The 18085-nt window shown below is 43.4% G+C and overlaps 1 protein-coding gene across 1 annotated transcript in view; it reads left to right on the top strand.

Moving 5' to 3' along the window:
* Positions 1 to 587: 587 nt before the first annotated feature.
* The window catches only part of tmeff1a (transmembrane protein with EGF-like and two follistatin-like domains 1a), a 104935-nt gene continuing 87437 nt past the window's right edge, over positions 588 to 18085 (top strand). The window contains exon 1 of the mRNA XM_084912270.1: positions 588 to 1432. Within this exon, the coding sequence (XP_084768396.1) occupies positions 1285 to 1432 (148 nt within the window). The 5' untranslated portion in view covers positions 588 to 1284. The remainder of the gene's footprint in view (positions 1433 to 18085) is intronic.

Here is an 18085-nt window from a genome sequence, read left to right as displayed (position 1 = left end):
TTCTTATTGATCAGTGGGCCGGCCAGATTTGAACCTTGCCCATATTTAAACTGTTGTAAATGACTTGTTGGCCTATAATCTGTGAAACAGGAGTCAAACATTTCTCCCATCAATGACATGAAGTCATGTCGAGCCACAGAGAACGTTTTTGTCACGAGGTAGAAGCTGTGATCAGTTTCTGGCAAAGTGACCATCCTTTATTTATCCAGCTAGAAAGTCTCAGTGACATTGAAGTGATGTTTTAAGAGATCAGAGGGAAACAGAAAATTCCACAGTAACTCTAAAATAGTTTCAAGTGTCCACAAAGGACTGATGATCATGTAGGTGCAATAACAGAGTCACAGAGGTCATTTCTTCATTTAATGCACAAACTCTTCATCAATCTATTTATCTAATCTGATAATCAATTCATCGTGACTCGTGCTGATTATTAATCACGTGACTTTTTATTTTCAGGAGAGTTTAGCAGCGTGTTCCCGTGAGATTGTTCCCGTGAGATCGTTCCCGCCTCTCTCCCGGGACTTCTTAATAGAAAAATGTGAAAACTGTCTGAAGCGGATCAGCTGCTGGTGGAACAGCAGCCTCCACTGGAACGATTTCACGTCCTGAGTGGACACGCTTCCTTCTAAAGTGTCACGTGCTCCTTCTTGCATCGTTAACGATACTGAACAAAACCGTCACGTTCGGTGTCGCGCGTGCTTCCGGCCGTGGATGTGGGCTGACGCGTTCAGGTCCGCGACCTGCCGGAGCTTCTTTCACTGCAGCCTTCTGCAGCTCAAGGTGTGCGTGCGTGCGTGCGCGCGTGCGTCAGGGGCGTGGAGGTGGAGGGGAGCGTTGCGTCCTCTCACGTGACCAGCCCGCCCGTCCTCCCTGCTCTCGGTCCGGATCTCTTTGTTGTGGTTGCAGCGCGTCTGTGAGCCGGAGCGCCCCGCTGAGCTCCGTGACGGATCCACGACGCGCGGGATCGTTTCGTGTGCGGCGCGAGACAGACAGCCGGATCCAGCCGGTGCAGCTCGGTCTGCCTGAAGATAGAGGCGCGGACGCAGGGGGAGGATGCTCCCTGCCCGGACGAACTGGACCGCCTCCCAGACTTCCTGAACGCGGATCCGGCGAGCGTTACCCGCACATTCCTCCACCTTCCCCCCTCTGCGCTCTCCGTCAGTGGGGCACAGTGTGAGCCAGCCTCCGCCTGCTGCACCCGGGATTAAGCTGTGCTTTCCACCTGAACCGACATCCGAGCGCTGCGTCCCGCCGGCGTCTGCAGGTCGGATCGGTTTCTTCGCGATGCTGTCAGGCCCTGCGAGGCATCGCGGGCGTCCCGGCGGGGTCGTCCGGTGCCTGGTGTCCGCCTGCCTGCTGTCTCTGCTGCTGGAGGCTCGGGGGTCTTATCCTCAGAGCGGCGAGTGCAAAGGCAAAGGAAAGGACTGCACAGGTAAGACCTCCACCTCCTCCACCCCGCCTGCTCCTGCTGTAAATCAGCCTCTGTGCTTTGAATAATCCTAATCTGATGCCGAGATGTGCGCGCGGGTCTGTATGTGTGATATTCCCGTGGGCACGTCTTCTGTGATTCGGGGACTTGTTGGAGCCGCTGCTGCTGTGGTGACCTTTGAATCTCACTGGATCCTCATTGTCCTGCATGTCAGTGTCTGTTGGCCTGTTTGAGCTTCGAGCTGAAATATGAAGAGTCGGGTTAATGTTCCTGCTGCTGGGAGTCAGTTTAGTCTGTGAGGCGTGAATTTAATCTGCTGGAGTATCCACACATTTATTCCTAAAGAGCTGTTTACGATCTCACAGCTGATCCGAGTTGTATATCTGGTCCATGTTGTCATGATTGGATCCATGTGGCCTGCAGTCACTTTGTGGGTTATTGTTGTTTTGTACTTATAATTGTATTTTTCATTTAATTTAACTCAGAGTTTAGATTTAACATTTTTATTTTAAGACGTCTCTGTCTCAATAAACTTTCCTGCTGTTCTTTTGATAAATTCGGCCAAACTGTTGACTGAGGCTCTTTCCTCCTGTTTCACAGTCCGTCTGCTTTCTGAAGCAGGAATGTTGAGTCGGTTTTATTTGCACATGTGAAGTTTCAGAGGGCTTCACAGACACGAAAACATTAAAAATGGGGAAAAAACAAAATATTCAAACATGGACAAACTAACATACACAAACCTGTAAAACAAAGAGAAAGAAATTCTGAAAGAAACCAGAGCTAAAGACCGATGTTAATGAAGAAACCGAGCAGCTGATCTGTTCTTGCACAGAAGGTTCAGCTATTGACATAAAAACAAGAATCAAATGCAAAATAAAATGTTTTAAGAGCACCTTGAAATTTTTGGTACAGTTTGCTTCTCTAATGTCTTGAAAATGGCAAAAGCTGCATTTCTATTTTTTCTCAGGGAGAAAAGCAGTAAATTGTTTGATTTTAATGAACTTCTCCAGTTTTGGATTCATGATTTTAAAGTTGCTTATTAGGTGAAAATGCAGCTTTAAAACTGCATTTACAGGAACATCAGCAGAGGCGTGCAGGTTTCAGGGGAGCAGTTGGGTGGAGGGACACTCTGAGTGGAACCCCCCACGGTGTAACACACTTCATTTCTTATATTCAGTCTTTATGTATGGGAGGAAAACACAGCGAGGCTCTCAGACGGCCTGTGTCACATTCAAATAATTAATCTCTGCTTTTCTCATTTAATGCAATCCCTGCTGACTCACACATACACATGATTTACTCTTCTGTCCTCTTCTGTTTGCCTGGGACGGCAGTCGGGTACCAGCTCTGACTGATGTGAGCCCACTCAGTTCAGTTTTAATGCATCGGACACATTTAATATACAGCTTCATATTGCAAGATAAATATCAGAGATGGCTCCAAATATCTGAGTCCCTCTGCAGTGTTCGGTGACAGTGGGAAGGAAGACACCTCCATCAGATTCAGGCCAGGGAGAAGCAGCTGAAAGGAAAGAGAAGCACAAAGAAATCACGAAACACTAACAAGACGAAACTAAACTCCTCCTAAATGTTAACGTTTGAAGTGATCGAAGCTCTGAGGAAGACTTCTGCTCATCTTCCAAACGTTCTGCAAATTTCAAACACGTCACACATGCATCTGTTTTATAAGTCTCGACAGTATATCTCAAAAAAGTTAACTAGGTTGTCTGAAAGCAAGAAGGACATGCAGACTTTTTTTCATCTCTAAAGCAAATTACTGAAAGCTGACATGAAATGAACATCAGTTTGCAACAACATCTTTAAACTGGAAGAACAGCGTCTCACACTCATGTATCAGACTCTTCCTCCTCCTCTTTCTCTTTCATCATGGCTTCTTCATTTTTGCCGAGTTGCCAGCAGGAGCGCAGGGCCCGTTAGCAAACGTACCTCAGCATCACACTAAACTACTAAGATGTAGAGAATCCACGCTGGTCTCTCAGACGCTGCACAGCTTACATGACTTACAGTAAACGATTAGCAGCGTTCCTGCAGGTCCTTAAAGAGTCTTGAAATGTATTAAATTAATTAATCTGAAAATATGGAAATAGTTGGTATTTAAAAGTCTTCGGTCAGTCTTTCAGGCGTCAAGAGAGTCGATTTTATTCATCGTTTTTTCTGAAAACAAGCAGTTACAGATTTTTTTTCAATAATTTACTGATGGGCATTAATATCACACGAGCTAGGCTAACAGAGGAAACAACATGCATATTTTTTAAAGCCAAGTTGTCTGACTGTCAAAGACAAGCGGACATGTGAATTCTGTGAAATTACTTTGTGCAGGAAGTGTTTGAGATGGTACTATGAGGCAGCTCCCACACGTTTCCCTTTGTGGATGCAGATGAGGAAACGTTTGTTTTAACGTTTTAATACACTCGGCACAGAGCACTAGAACCAGGAGGCTGATGTCTCCTGGTTTGTTGGATGGTTGGACTTAAAGTTCATGCAGATCTTTGGAAAAACACCTTAAAAACTCTGAAATCTCTGGTGCCTGTAGGAACCCTGGACAGTCTCATTTATGTATCGCTGTTTTGGCTGGTGGTTGTTTGCACATGGAGTGTGAGAACAAGCTGTGCAAACCAGCTAACAGCAGACTAGCAGCAGAATACTGACTCGTGACTGTGTTACTGTTGGGATCGTTTTTATCCAGGTTCAAACTGTGAGGATCGGCTTTCTGGGGTCTTTTGTTGGTGTGCGGAGTATCCGTGGTTTGTTAATGGATGTTTTTCAAGTAAAAAGAGTCATTTATGAAAACAATACTATTGAGAAAGAGTTGACTGGAAGCTTCTGTTTTTACAAGGAGCCTGAACCAGGCGTGAAATGCTTTATAGTCGAGAAAATTTAAATATTAAAGCTTTAAATGTGCTGCTAATGACTGAGCCTCCGCCTCCAGATTGGTTTCATCATGGAAATTAATTAGCTGTTATACAACTAATTAACTGTTAATTATATATAGACTAAAACTGTTTATGAAAATCTAGTTTGAATGCACTATTGGATACTATCACCTTTATGAGGAAAGTGAAAATATTGGTATTTTCCCTTTAGAAGCACCACAGCTCTTTCATATAATAAAACAATGAGCTGCAGCTCACGTCCAGCATCCCTGAAACACCCTCATCGTGACCTCTGCGGTGAGCGAGCACCGGGCTTCTATAAGCCTATCACTTACTCTTAGCGTAATGCACTCTGACAGGGATTTTAGTCGATGCTATTTGCGATCGTGTTTGCATCCTGCTGCATCAATATCTAATATTCATGCATTCATTGCACCGTTACTCTGTTCTTCTTCTTTTATGAAATATTTAAAGGAAAAGAGCAGCAACCATGTAAATGAGTGTTAGCTGTCACTCTGGAATAACCCGCCTCACTCATGTTTTATTAATGAACCTCTGAATTGCTTCTGCTTGGGCCACTCGCAGTGTTTGCATTAAGAAATGGAGCGTTTTCCTCGCAGACGAGCGCCGCGATCCTCATCAGAACATAATGCCACGTTCTGCAGAGGCAAATGAAAATGTTCCGAGTCACTAAACAAACCAAATACCTTGATTTTTAGCACGGAAAGCCTAATTCACACAGTCAGCGCTCCATGCATAACAATAAGCGCGTGGCACAGGACTGAGTCTTGATACCAGATAATAATTGACTGCGCTTCTTTCAGAACTGGTGTTCGTCTGAAAAGCAGAATAAACGACGAGCTTTTACCGTCTCGAGAGAGACGGAACAAAATGGGTTTTGGCACTTTGTTGGAAGCAGCGTGCCGCAGGGTTTGAAGGGAAAATGCAGCCCTGGAGAAACATCAAGCATTCATAGCGAACCAATATTCTCTGGTACTGAAGTGTAAAATATAAGATGTGGAAAAGCATTTGTGACACCAGCCATCTGCTGCTGAGGGGCGACGTGAAGCTTGGAGTTTGGTTTCCATTTGCTGCCGTCGTTTCCAGTTACTTTAAGTTAGAGCAAATATGGGCAAAGAACGTGGACGGGATGGATGCGTGAGCTGTTTACCGGGCAGCTCTTCAGCCTGTGGCTCGTATGAAGTGTATCAGGACCTGTATCACACATCCATGTGTTTCCTGTCTGTGAGCTGAATTGGACTGCACTTGTGGCGTGCCAACGAAGACACACTCAGGTGTTCTTTTGTTAATTAATACCATTAACAACTTGTGACATCAGAAATTCATCTTCTGTGGATGAACTCTGTCTGGCTTCTGGTGACGGTCGTCCTCATTCGGCTCGGTGACCTCGGTGTAGAAGCAAACAAGCAGCTGTCCACCAGCTCGGGGTGGATGTCCAGAGCTGGAGGAGGACTTCTGTTTGTAGTCCAAGATGGCAGTTAGAGCAGGACAAGACGGCACAACCGCAACCCAACAAGCCCTCAGAGTAACACGACAAGGACCTGTTTACATCGACTGAACTTTCAAAATAAAAGCAAGGACCACTAGTAAAAGGATCGCAACTTTTACTCAGAAGGGGGGAAAACAAACCCCAAAATCAATGATGGCAGCTATCAACATGCAAGGGCAGCTATCAACATGCAAGGGCAGCTATCAACATGCAAGGGCAGCTATCAACATGCAAGGGCGGGCCACCCAAGTCTCATCAGGAAACTTTTGCTTGTGCAATAAAAGCACAACGATGCAGCGCAGTCCTGAAACTCGACGTTGCACAGCTCGAGTCAGAACGACGGTCGAGTTCAGACACATTATATTCTCATTAGGACCGAGAATATAATAAGATCCCAGCGGCCTTGGGGTTTCCATTAGAATAGAGCATAAATTAGTAAAATTATAAAAAAAGAACAAAAGGTTAAACTGATCAGCAAAAGTTTGTAACTTAATACAGTTTATTTTCAGTTTACTGCTAATGTTCACTAATTAATGGAGGTTAAGTCGTTCATGTATGTAAAGAAGGTTAATGGAGATTCAGTGCTTCTTTCTGCTAAAGATTACGTCACTTTCTCTTCATGCTGGATGTTGGAACTCCAACACTGCATTATTGTGTCTGCACAGAAGAGGCAGTAAGACCTGTTAGCCTGCATGCACCGAACACGACGGCCACGATAGCTGGAACTGAAACCTGAAATCAGAAAGTTTCCTTTCCTGAAGTCCTTCAACTTTCTTACAAATTCTCCATTTTCATTTGCAGATTCTGCTTGACTGATGATTGTGTCCCAGCCAAAAAATGTTCTCAAGTTTACCTTTGGTTGATTAATCCCTTAAAAAGAGCCAAACTAACAGCGGAGCTCTCAGCTGCAAGTCGACTGATTCAAACCAAGATTCGGTAAAGAAATCTGTATCTGCTGGAGAACACCACGACTCAGTGATGCATTAATCCACTCATCCAAGTTTTTACCCAAACCCAGGTGATTTCTTTTGTTAGTTTGCATTGTTGCTGTTTTTGTTGGCATCGGAAGATTTCATAAATAAAAAAGTTAAATATACAAGGTCTGCAATTCCATGAATGAAAAACACACCAACCATAAATAATTACAAAGAGCTCCACAGGAAAAAATGCCAAAAGTTTACTCGTTAGAAGCCTTAAATAGATTTATGAACCTTCACGTGTGAAAGTGGGAGCTGCTGGGGGAGAATCATCACAAACAATACTCAAGGCTATGTGCTGAAGCGGGGAAATACTGGCCAGCAGTTTTTCTTCATATTTCAAATATATTTATTTTCAACGGTGCTCCCAGACTGTGGTAGAGAACGTTTGCACCCTCTCTAGAGCTGATGCGAAGAACCCTGAAGTGCCCAGTTTTTCACTTTTTGGAGATGTGATTTCTGCTGATGCAGCTGTGAAGGTTTGAAAAGCAGCAGGGAGCTCGAGCTGTGCAGCGATGCCTCGACTCTGTCTGAAGACAGTAAATGTAGCGTGGCCACAGAGACACCGACTTTTCAGGGTTCTCGTCTTGTTTGTTTGTTCAGGTGAGGTGTTTGGACATAAAGTCGTCCGCAGGTAAAACGTTCTGCCATAATCGGCAGATTACTGCGAGAACAAGTAAGATCGGCGAGTCTGAAGCTCAGACTTTGAAGTCGGCTGCTGGTACGTCAGCTCTTTCCTCCATATGTTTGTACTGTGTAATTTTGTGGCCTACCAACCATTTCATTTGGGATGCTTATTTTTCTGGAGGCACATATGTTCAGCAGACTCCCCTCACTGTATCCGAGGATGTGGTTTAGAGCTGTTTTTCAGCCAATTAAATGCTTAAAAGGGCCTATTCTGTTTCTCCTTATTTCTTTGTTTCCTGTCATATATCTCCTGTTCCAGTCGTGGATGTTCATATTTAACACGGTCAAAGTTTGGAAAAACGAGGTCAGCATGAAGGTCTCTGATCGTCCTGAACACTCAGTTTGAAGCAGTTTTTTTTCTGCTCTTGGATCTGAGTGATGTCATCGAGTTAATCTGATGAAGCAGATGTTAGACTTGGTGATTATCTTTGGTGGGAACCATGATTTTTTTCATCTTTCATCATTGAAAATAGATTCACTTCCTTTTCAAATAAACAAGCATCTTTACCTGAATAACTCTGAACTTTGTATTTGCCTTTTTGAAAATTTCACAATTTTTGCATTCAGGTTCCGTAACGTGTGGAGGGAAGTGGGAACCTCTGGTCTTGACCGACTCTATCAGAAAAATCCTGAAACTGAATGTTGCCCCATCGTCCAGTAAACAGCCTATGACTGGATCCAAGATCGGTGGCATTAAAATGGTTAAATGCTGAACTTCTTTCTGTCTGAAAGTCTGGAACTGGACTTTTAATGATTGAATTTTTGCTCGTTCGCCTTTTCTTCATCTGCATTGGTTTAATGGAAGCAGGTGGAGATTTAGCTCCACCTGCATCACATAACAACAGTACATGGAAACCTAGAGTTGGATGATTTGTTACCATTTTTACCCAATGATCATCAGTCCAGTAAACTAGCTAGCTTCAAAAATATAACAAAAATAACACAAGAAATTGCCCAGAAACAGCCGGTTATCAACAGCTGATGTAGTTCAAACAGAATCAGGCATCACTTTGCTCTTTATTTTACTGATTTATTCAAAAATATAGATTAAGATTTTGATAAAACTCAGAGGAAATGAGACATCAGTTGTAAATCTGACTGTGGTCGTTCAAGCTTTAAGTTTGAAACCCGTGGCACACAACAAGTATTTTATTTCTTGGTCAAAACAAGTTAATTCCTGTGGCTTTCTCCAGCTCTCTGCTCTACTTCTTACTTACACAGCTGCAGTATGAGTAATAAATCTCATACAGTAAAATGGCAGGACTTGGACGAGTGCCTGGACGGGCAGGTGGAGCAAAGAAGTGAAAGAAATCAAACTCAACAGTTATTTTCGCCCAAATGTCACCTGAAAACTGGGGAAATGTCAGCAGAGATGGGCTGTAATTAATAGCAGTCGGCTGTTTCCCGACAGGACGAGGAGCACTTAGTCACGATCTGCTTTTATTTTGTCGGGCGCTTCGCTCGGGCTGAGTTGGGTTATGTTCCCTGACAGCCGGGACGGAGCTCACTCACCCTCGCCAAGATAAATGAAATCATACTGTATAATTTGGCCCTGCGCGAGGCTTTTAAACGCTCGCCTCCTGGGAGATCCTTTCAAAGTCCTCCGCCTCGCCCCACGGAGCACGCTCAGAGGCTCGTACGTGTGTGCCAGGAAGCGCAAACATGACAAATTTACTTGGGGAAAGTGTAACAGGCGCGATTAAATTTTCAGCAGCGGCTCCGACATGAACAGAGCTGCGGATGAATATTGATGTTCTGTCGATGCTGTTTACTGTTTACACTCGGAGGCCGTTTAGCCGAGCAGCTGATGATGAGAAGGACATCCACCCCTCAGTAATCTTCCTGCCAAGCTGGAGGGGTGGAGGAGAATAGTGACGAGCAGGTAGAGGGCCGTGGTTCAGGTGTCGCTGTGGTAATGTCATCAGCGACAGCGATGAGGCAGATTAATCTTTGGTGACCTGTTTTTCAACATGATAATGAGACGACATGGATAATTTGCATTTGAAATCAAGAACTAACAGGACAGCATTTCTCGCACACACACACTATAATGGATACATGTAAATATGTTTGGGTTGTCAGCTTTTATTTTTTAATCCATCTGAAATAACAATGCCATCCACAGCTGATTTAAACAATCCCCTTGCTCTTATTTTGAAAGAGCAGCTGCTGGTAACATGATATCCAGCGCACTTCCTGTCGGTTTAACCACAGATAAAAATAAAAAAATGCAAAAGTGAGTCGCAGTATATGGCTGCGCAGCTTATGGAAGTAAAGTCTGTGCTTTGCATCTCTTTAGGTTTCTTTGCCAAACACACATCAGTGTCTGTGTGCAGCTTCCACTCTGGCTCAATATAAATAAGGAGGGAGGCGCTATCCTGTGATCTTATTCAGAAATTTGCAAAATAAAATAAGAATTCTCCCAAAAATAGTCAGTGATGGATTTACCTGCTCTCAGCAGTTGTAACATTTTCACCTCACCGTGCAGGCAGGTCCGACTTACTGCTCCACAAAGCTGTAGTTACTTCAAATACTCGTAGGCTAATATTCTATACAACAAATCTATAACAGCTTAAATGATTAATGCACAATAAATCGATATCTGTATATACGGCACCTAAAACTATAATATAAAAGTAGTGGAGGACATGCTTTCCCCTCTTCAGACTCCTGCCAGCATGCTGCAGGTGTCCCAGCTAGAAAGAGGGAGGACGGCTGCTGTCAGCCTGCGGCCAAGTATACCAGAAATCTGATTAAATTTAAAGATGGAGGCAAACAAAACAAGCCTGTCTGTCAAGTCTGCACACAGAGCTCCCCTTTTAGCGTCTTCTTTGTTCAGCATCCCGTCGCTGTGTGAAACGAGTCGGGGCGGACGGGAGCCACTAAAAACTTTTGTCTAAATTTAAAATCACAACGATTTTAAACTTTGAACATTGACTGCAAGAAAAACAACGGTTTGCTTCTCGGGTGAATCAGTTGGTAGAAACACCATGACTCCTTCAAATGGGCCAACAGCCAACCAATCAGCTTGCACAGCTGACTTACTGTTCCCAGGCCACCAGGCCTTTGATTATAGGCCCGGCTCTAACTGAATCCTGCCTCCCTCGAACTAACATCAGTCACATGAAGGTGGTTCTCCAGCTCGATCATCTCAGGTTTATCAATGTGAGGTATGAGTGAGTTTCCAGAAAAGAGGCAGAGCGGCACGTTTCTGAAATAAAGCTTAAACTACAAACACAAAGGAGTGAGACTCTGAAAGCTTTACAGCGTACGTGGTTTTATAAAGAGCTGTATGAACATGTATGTTTTAAGTGCTTTGAGTGGTCAGAGCAGCGCTGTAGCACATTTATCAGCATCACTGTCCCGTCGTTAAGCTTCAGGAAGATCTGATGATAACTGCGTTTTCAGGGACATTGATTTGCTGCTTAAATCAGGTTATTCCTGCAGCAAGAGTTACGTTCTTTCAGCTGGAACTCCGGCAGCCTTTCAGAGTCTGAGAGGAAGTGAAGAACCCATAAAAACAGGATTTAATCCAGTGAGTAGTCTGAATTTAATGCAAGTTCAACAAGCAAACCGGTCTTAGGTTCCCTGTTTTAGGATCATATCACTTTTTAAAGGCTGATAGGATAATAAAATCACTGTAAACTTGCAGCCACAATAAAAAAAGCCCCTAAGAATCTGGATTTCTCACTGATGCTTGACTGGGAAAGACTTCAGTCTTTAAAAGCTAAAGACTCTCTCTTACTATCTGCAGTCTGAGCTCTGAGGGAGCTTCCAGGAATGGTGACGCTGTTTTCCAGAGAACTGATCAGTAGCCGGTGGTTTGTACATGTCGATGTCCCATCTGGCTACTGTGTGTCTGCACTGTGTGTCTGGTGATGTACTCCACATGGAAGTATCAAAGGGGGAACCTTGCTTGAGACGTGAATCTTACTGGAACCACGGAAATCAGAAATTTCTCCCTCCACCGTTTCTGCCCGGCGTTCCTGTCCCAGCCTGCCTCTGCTTTGCCTCGAAGCTACCCCAATCAACCGGGCGCCGCCGGCGCCGGGGAAGACGAAGCGGTCGACTGGTGAGACTGAAGGCTGCCTTTTTACGTCCCGGGAATGTTCAATACTTTGAGGCGGCCAGATCTGACTACGTCAAACACTGGACCTCCCCGACCATGATCTATGCATACAGGCCTGCACTGAATCCCTACTTGCAATTATTTTGGTTACCAGCAAATTCCCACATTTGTAGGGAAGTTTGCATGGATCCAAATACTCACGGAATATGTATGAAACAGGGGAAAGTCAAATGTCGTCAACTTCCTGTTTGTGCTACACTTCTCCAAGTCTCAGCAAGTAGTTGGTGAGTGTTTGCAGACAGGTGGGCAGTCGGCAGAAACCAAACCAAAGCAATCACAGGAGGGTTTTGGTTTAACGAGTCTGCGCTGGAAGCTGTCTTTAGTCCTTTTTTATTCCCCCCAAATATTTTCATGCAGAAATAAAAACCCTGGGATTAAAATCTGGAAATGCACAAACATCTAAGGATTCACTTTTGGCTTTAAGCACAGGGTGTCCACAGTTTTTTTTTTTAATGTTTTTCTCCTTAAAGTCTTTGCAGAAGTATCAGTTTGAGGCTGACGACGAGGAGCGAAGCAAACACAAAGCTGCATTTTGGGTGATGGCGTGTGTGTGTTTTGGCTGTTTAACAAGCGTTTTATTCCTCATAATGAAGCAGAAACAAACAGATGATAAATGACAAGATGTTCCTTCTGCTTTCCGTCCCCTTGTGAGGAAAAAACAACCAAAATATCAATTTATTCACAGCACAGCAGATAGCAGCAGAAACAACATTAATCATATTTCTGGCACAAACACAATACCTCCTCCAGGATTCTACATATCAGGCAGTTTTAAGTGTTTCCATGCAGATGCTCCTGATTGATGACACGTCTGTTGTTTCATAAACACGAGCACAGGCAGCGCTGGGAGTTTCTGAGATGATTATACTCAGGACTTGTTGTTTCTGTGACTCAGTTTTTCATGTCAGAAGGTCTTTATCGTCTCCTGGACGATCGCATCCTGAATAAACTCCAGATATTTGAGTTAAACTTTGCTTTTTGTCTCCTAATTTGAATAATTAACGAGTTTAGGTACGATGAGCCCGAAAACTTCCCAGAGAATTTTCTCTTATCCTGAGACACGGAGCAGAAAGGAGCAGGACCGGTCGCCGGAGTCAAATGGAGAAAATTGAAAATTGATTATACTACTCTCTGAGAAAATAATAGCTCAGGAGTTGGTGGGAACATTTCTGCACTTGACGGCAGTTTTGTCTTTTTGTACAAAATAAATGTCAGAACAGTCATTTTCTCAGCCTTTTCTGTATCACAGCCCAATTTTTAGGATCCCAAATTATCATGACAGCAGCAGTTGGAGAGCTGACAAGTTGTCATCTGAATTTATGTCTTTTAAGAGCTCAAAGAGCTGAAAGCTCGAGTATTAAATATGAATTACAAGTGAGATAACACTCTTTAGCAGGATGAGAACAAGTCTGAATGCGAAGCAACGCTGAAGAAATCACTTCAACGTTTTAATGAGCCCCTTAATACAGATTTAGTCATTTATTTGAAAACTCTTGAACTGAAAAATCCTCTGTCAGAATTTTAGGCTTGTTTAGATTAAGATTTCTGTTTTTTAATAATCTGCACGTAGCAGAAACAACTGCGACAGAAGTTTGAGCTTGATGGGCTCTGACTGCACCAGAGATGAAGAACATCTAACAAACCTGCAGCCGGTGGATGAATGGTTAATGTGAAGCTGACCTCACCAAACTTCACCAAAGTCAGAGCAAGACAGCGACGGAGCGCGTCTGTGTTTTCAGCGCTTGTTTGCGAGCAGAACTAACTCGATTACCTCAGTATTTATACTGTTATTGTACCACTGATGATGTGCTGTTGAGCAGTTTTCTGTTCTGCGTCACAGAAAACTGAAGAGCTTTTGGGACAAAACAAGAGATTCAAAAATCTCATTATGGGTTCTGGGACACTGTGACGGTGCACAAAATAATCTTCCTTTTAATCAATAAAATATTTGTGGTTTTGTGAAGCCTGCTGGAAGAGGAACGGACGTCACCCTCCCCTCTGTCCTCGTCACCGGAGGCTCTGAGGTGTGAGAACTGAATGTTCTGTTTGCTTTGACCGCCAACGTTAGACAACAACACAGCGAATGCTTTTTAAAGCCTCCAATGACCTGCCACTTTCCAGAAGGTCTGCAGAAAAGTATGAAGTCCGGTTCACACTTTGATTCGGGGCTTTTACGTCTGTTACATAATGGAGTCCGGAGGGAGCCGTGAATCAGACCTTCATTTGTCGTAGATCTGCTGTCAGGTCGCATTAGCTGTAGCTGGCTGGATGTCGTCTTTGTGCTGAGCTTGTTTTCTAATTTCAGAAGCATTAAGATCTTCATTCTTCAGCTTTAAATGTCATTTTATACGACGTTTAAAGTATTCATGTCTTAACAGCCGTCTTTGCAGGACTGAGAGATGGAGAGTAGAGAGATTGTCTTAAACTAGACGGTGTTACCTTTCGCATGAAGTCTCGTGCATTTATTTTGACATCATGCTGTAAATTCACGAGCAGTCACCACAGCAGGTAGCTCTGCACGTCTCATTTGGTAGGTTTTTTTAGGTTGAAGGCCTGTCGTCAGGAATCTGTGTCTGCTGTTGAAGTTTCTGTCCCCACGTCATCGCTGTGGCACCGCTGACCTGGTGGATGTTTTCAGGGAAAATGGTCCGAGTAAGGTTAGAGGATTGTCTCCAGTGATGACTCGGACCTGTGAGCCCCTCGGTGGATTTGAACTCAGGAGGAAACGGCGCTCACCTCTGCTCCACCGTCTCCCTCGTCATCGTAGTCTTTCTACCTTAATGGTTCCCAGAAGGTGAATCCTGTGTCCTCGGTGGTTGGGCTGCTCCAGTGTTGCAGGAACCACTAATTGCAATTGATTTAGTCAAAATTGAGATCTCGATTATTTAACACAGTTACTTGGGGCTGTTAACTTTACAAACACTGTTCATGTATTGATCTGAAGAGTCTCTGACAGTCACCTAAAAATTAATTAACCCGTGAGAACCAACCAACACGACTGAAGGTGGACACAAGACCCTCTGTGGGGGAAAGCAGGCACCCACCACCTTTTTATATCCTGTAGATTGTTCTTGTTAAACAAAGGCTCTCTTTAAGTCATCTTAACTCGAGTCAAACTAAAGAGGAAGTAAATCTGGGCGTTTGTGGACGAGTAAAAGTGCAGCGCTGTAAAGAAAAGAGCTGGATTCATAATCAAAATCAAACTGAGCACTTTATCAGTAAAAGGATTGAAGATTTTCAGGAACTTCAGGTTGAGCTGTTGGAGTTTGTGGGTCAGGGTGATCGGACCGCCTCAGAGGTCTGGGTTTGTTCTCTGTAAAATGCCAAAAACAAGAGTTTGTGGGTTAAAGTGTGAGCGATGAATTTTGGATTGCATCACCTTCCTTTTCTTTTGGAGTTTATTCGAGTCTCACAAATAAAAACGAAGCCTGAAGTCATGCTGACCTTTTACTTGCAGAATCACGGAGACCACCTGCTTCACTCTGAGTCAGTGCAACCCAAAACTGAAATGCCAGCACAGAGTGTGCTTGACAGATTATATTTGTGAAGGACAGATCGGATCAACCCGCGTGGCGTTTTCACTGATGTCGATTCACTTTCTCCCGGCGTCGCTCCTCTCCAGCTGAGGAGGAATTATCCGACGATCAGGTTTGCGGGCTGAGTTTAGGGCAAACCAATTATCTGCAGCGCTACAGGGTGACAGACACTTTTAATTGTCTTCCACGAGGCAATAAAAGGTGTTTGTCAACTGGCTGGATGTGGACTTTCTAAATCTGTTGTGGCTCTTGGAGTTTAATTAAGCCTGGAGGATAAATCGAGCCATAAAGTCAAGGTGCTCTTTGGAGGAAGGCTCGGTTGTCTGTCAGGAGGTCTGCGGATGTCACACAGTGTCTGCAGTTGTTTTTATTAAACTCAAGATTCACAAGTTGACTCAGATTCAAATCATTTCTCTAAAACATGACAGCAACACTGATATCTAATATTTCAGTCTCAGTAAATTCTCCAATGTAGAAGTTATCTAGCAGAGATTGGAAGTGTTATTCTAATCGAGTCGTGCTGTGAACAGAAACAAACAAACCCCTCGTGCTGTCTCTGTTTGTGTTTACATGCATTGACCAATGCTACGAGGACTATTTTGTTCTGGAGACTCAACGTTTTATATTTTAAATGTTGCAGAAAAAGTGGGAGTTGACATTGATTTACAAGAAGGAGAAAAGGGAATTAGAGGAACGTCTGGAAAAACTAAGGACCACTTTGTGTAGCTTCTCCCATTACCCTTAATATTGGGAACCACTGTCATATGAGAGACTTGTTCTTGTGACGACAGTGACATAAATTTCACATTTATTACCATCTAATCTTCAGCGAGTCATCTGGAGCCTTGCTTGCAGCTCTGTTGGAGTTAGAAACTCCAGACCAGTAGTCTCATTGTTGACACAGGAAGTGGGCTTGTGTTGGCCCACAACTGCAGCTTGTGATCAGCTTGTGCAAACTGCTCTTGTGATGATATTGCCATAAATTTCACATGTACTAGCCTAAGTGTCTGCAGCCTCTGTGAGGCTATGGTTTGACCTGAATGCTAACATTAGCGTGTTAGCATGCTCAAAGACATAATATCCTGCAGGGCAGCCAGGACAAAGCCCTAAAGCCCAGAAAACAAGAGTCCAGTAAACATGACTACCTAATGGGCCCTTTCACGTTACATGGAGTATATTCTGGATAAAAATGGACACATGACTTGAATTTCATATATAAATATTTAATAATTTTGGATTCCTTCAGTTAGAACGTGCTGGTAAAGATATTACCTGTACCTACTGACCTTGCCTGCTGTCATTTGTGCAGAATGCCTGTAAACCCCTCGATGTCAACAACGCAGCGATTCATTTTCAGCGAGTGTCTTTCGAGCAGTTTGTCAGCACAGCTGGATTTTAAGTCGTGTTTAACAAGCAAAGAGGAAGAAGAGACAAGAGCAGGATGAGTACATCGCCTCGACTTTGGACTTTAGCAGTGTTATCAGTGACTTTGCAGAGCAAGAGCCCCGAAAGATGAAGTTCTGTTTGTGTTTTTGTAAACGTCTGAAACATTGCTGCCACTTATATGCCGAAAATCTGCACTCGTACTGTAATATGTTGTGTGACGTATGTAGAAGCTAGTCTACCGGGAATGAGTGTTGAATGAGGAATTCTATAAATGGGTGTGCTTGTTGAAAGGTGACCCATCAGTCTGTGATGACCTGTTGACATTATTGTCTTCATGTTGCTCCAGTCAGGCTGAAGCTGTTCTGGGTTTGTCGTAGACTTGTGAAAGAAGATGTGTAAGCTTAAACAAACGTGTCACCACGACCGATCAGTCCATCAGAATCAGAACACTTTATTAATCCCAGAGGAAGTTAAGTGGTCACAGTTGCTCCAAGACAGTAAGAAAAAAACTTGAATGGTGCCATCGATATTATTGATTATTGCTATTTGCTAATATTTTTGCACTTGTAGTTGTGTTTGCTGCAGTGTGATGTGGTGGTAAAGCGATATCTGCCCTGGGGCCTTTCACAGAGTTGTTACGCCTCTGAACAGGTTGGCGGTCACATGATCGTCTCCCAACAACGAGTGACAAGCTGTTATGACATCATAATGTTTTGAAATGAAACGCCCTCTAGTGGTCAAGTTAAGCTTGTCATGCACGCTAGCATAGTAGTAGCTAATTAATGCTACAAATGTTTCATAAAGGGGTTTTATGTATATATGTTTGGGGGAAAGCAGCACGTGTAGCGAACAGAAGAGCTTTGCTACATAAGCTAATTTTTCAATTCAATTCAATTTTATTTATATAGCGCCAAATCACAACAACAGTCGCCTCAAGGCGCTAATGACCACGCCAATTAGCATCCCTTAACTGTTTACTATAGAGAAGAGTGCCTGCGCTCTATTTTTAAATGCCGGTAGACATTTAACTATAAGTTAGCACAGTAATTCTTTTTCATATAAAACAGCAGGAGTTACTCTTACATATCGTGCATGAGCGCGTCCCACAGCATGGTTTCCTTCCACCAATGGGTTTTGCTGAAATCAAGTGAAAAGGACACAAAACAGCAACAACATTGTGATCCAGTTTCCCTGCTTTTTCAGTCTGATCAGCTGTTCAGCACATCCTACTTTGGAGTATCCGTCATCATGTTAATTGTGCACAGTAACAACTTTTTGCAACAACTTCTAAAACTGGGTGTCTCAAAAATGAATTTATGAACACAGTCAATTTCTTTGTATTTTATTGCACTTTTTTTGCAATATATTTATTTACTATGGACGTATTACATCGATATTGTTAAATTTTGGGATATAAAGGTTGTATTGATGTGTAAATAGGGGTAATGCTCCAAAAATGCAGCATTTAAAAATGTAAAGATAAGCTCTGGTGGATTTGTTCTGTGGTAGGTAATCAGGTTAATAGCCATAAATTCTTC

Source organism: Perissodus microlepis, chromosome 18 (genome assembly GCF_051167445.1).
Source record: "Perissodus microlepis isolate ML-2025 ecotype Zambia chromosome 18, ASM5116744v1, whole genome shotgun sequence".
NCBI classification, from domain to species: domain Eukaryota; kingdom Metazoa; phylum Chordata; class Actinopteri; order Cichliformes; family Cichlidae; genus Perissodus; species Perissodus microlepis.
This window is presented reverse-complemented; position numbering and strand designations above follow the sequence as displayed.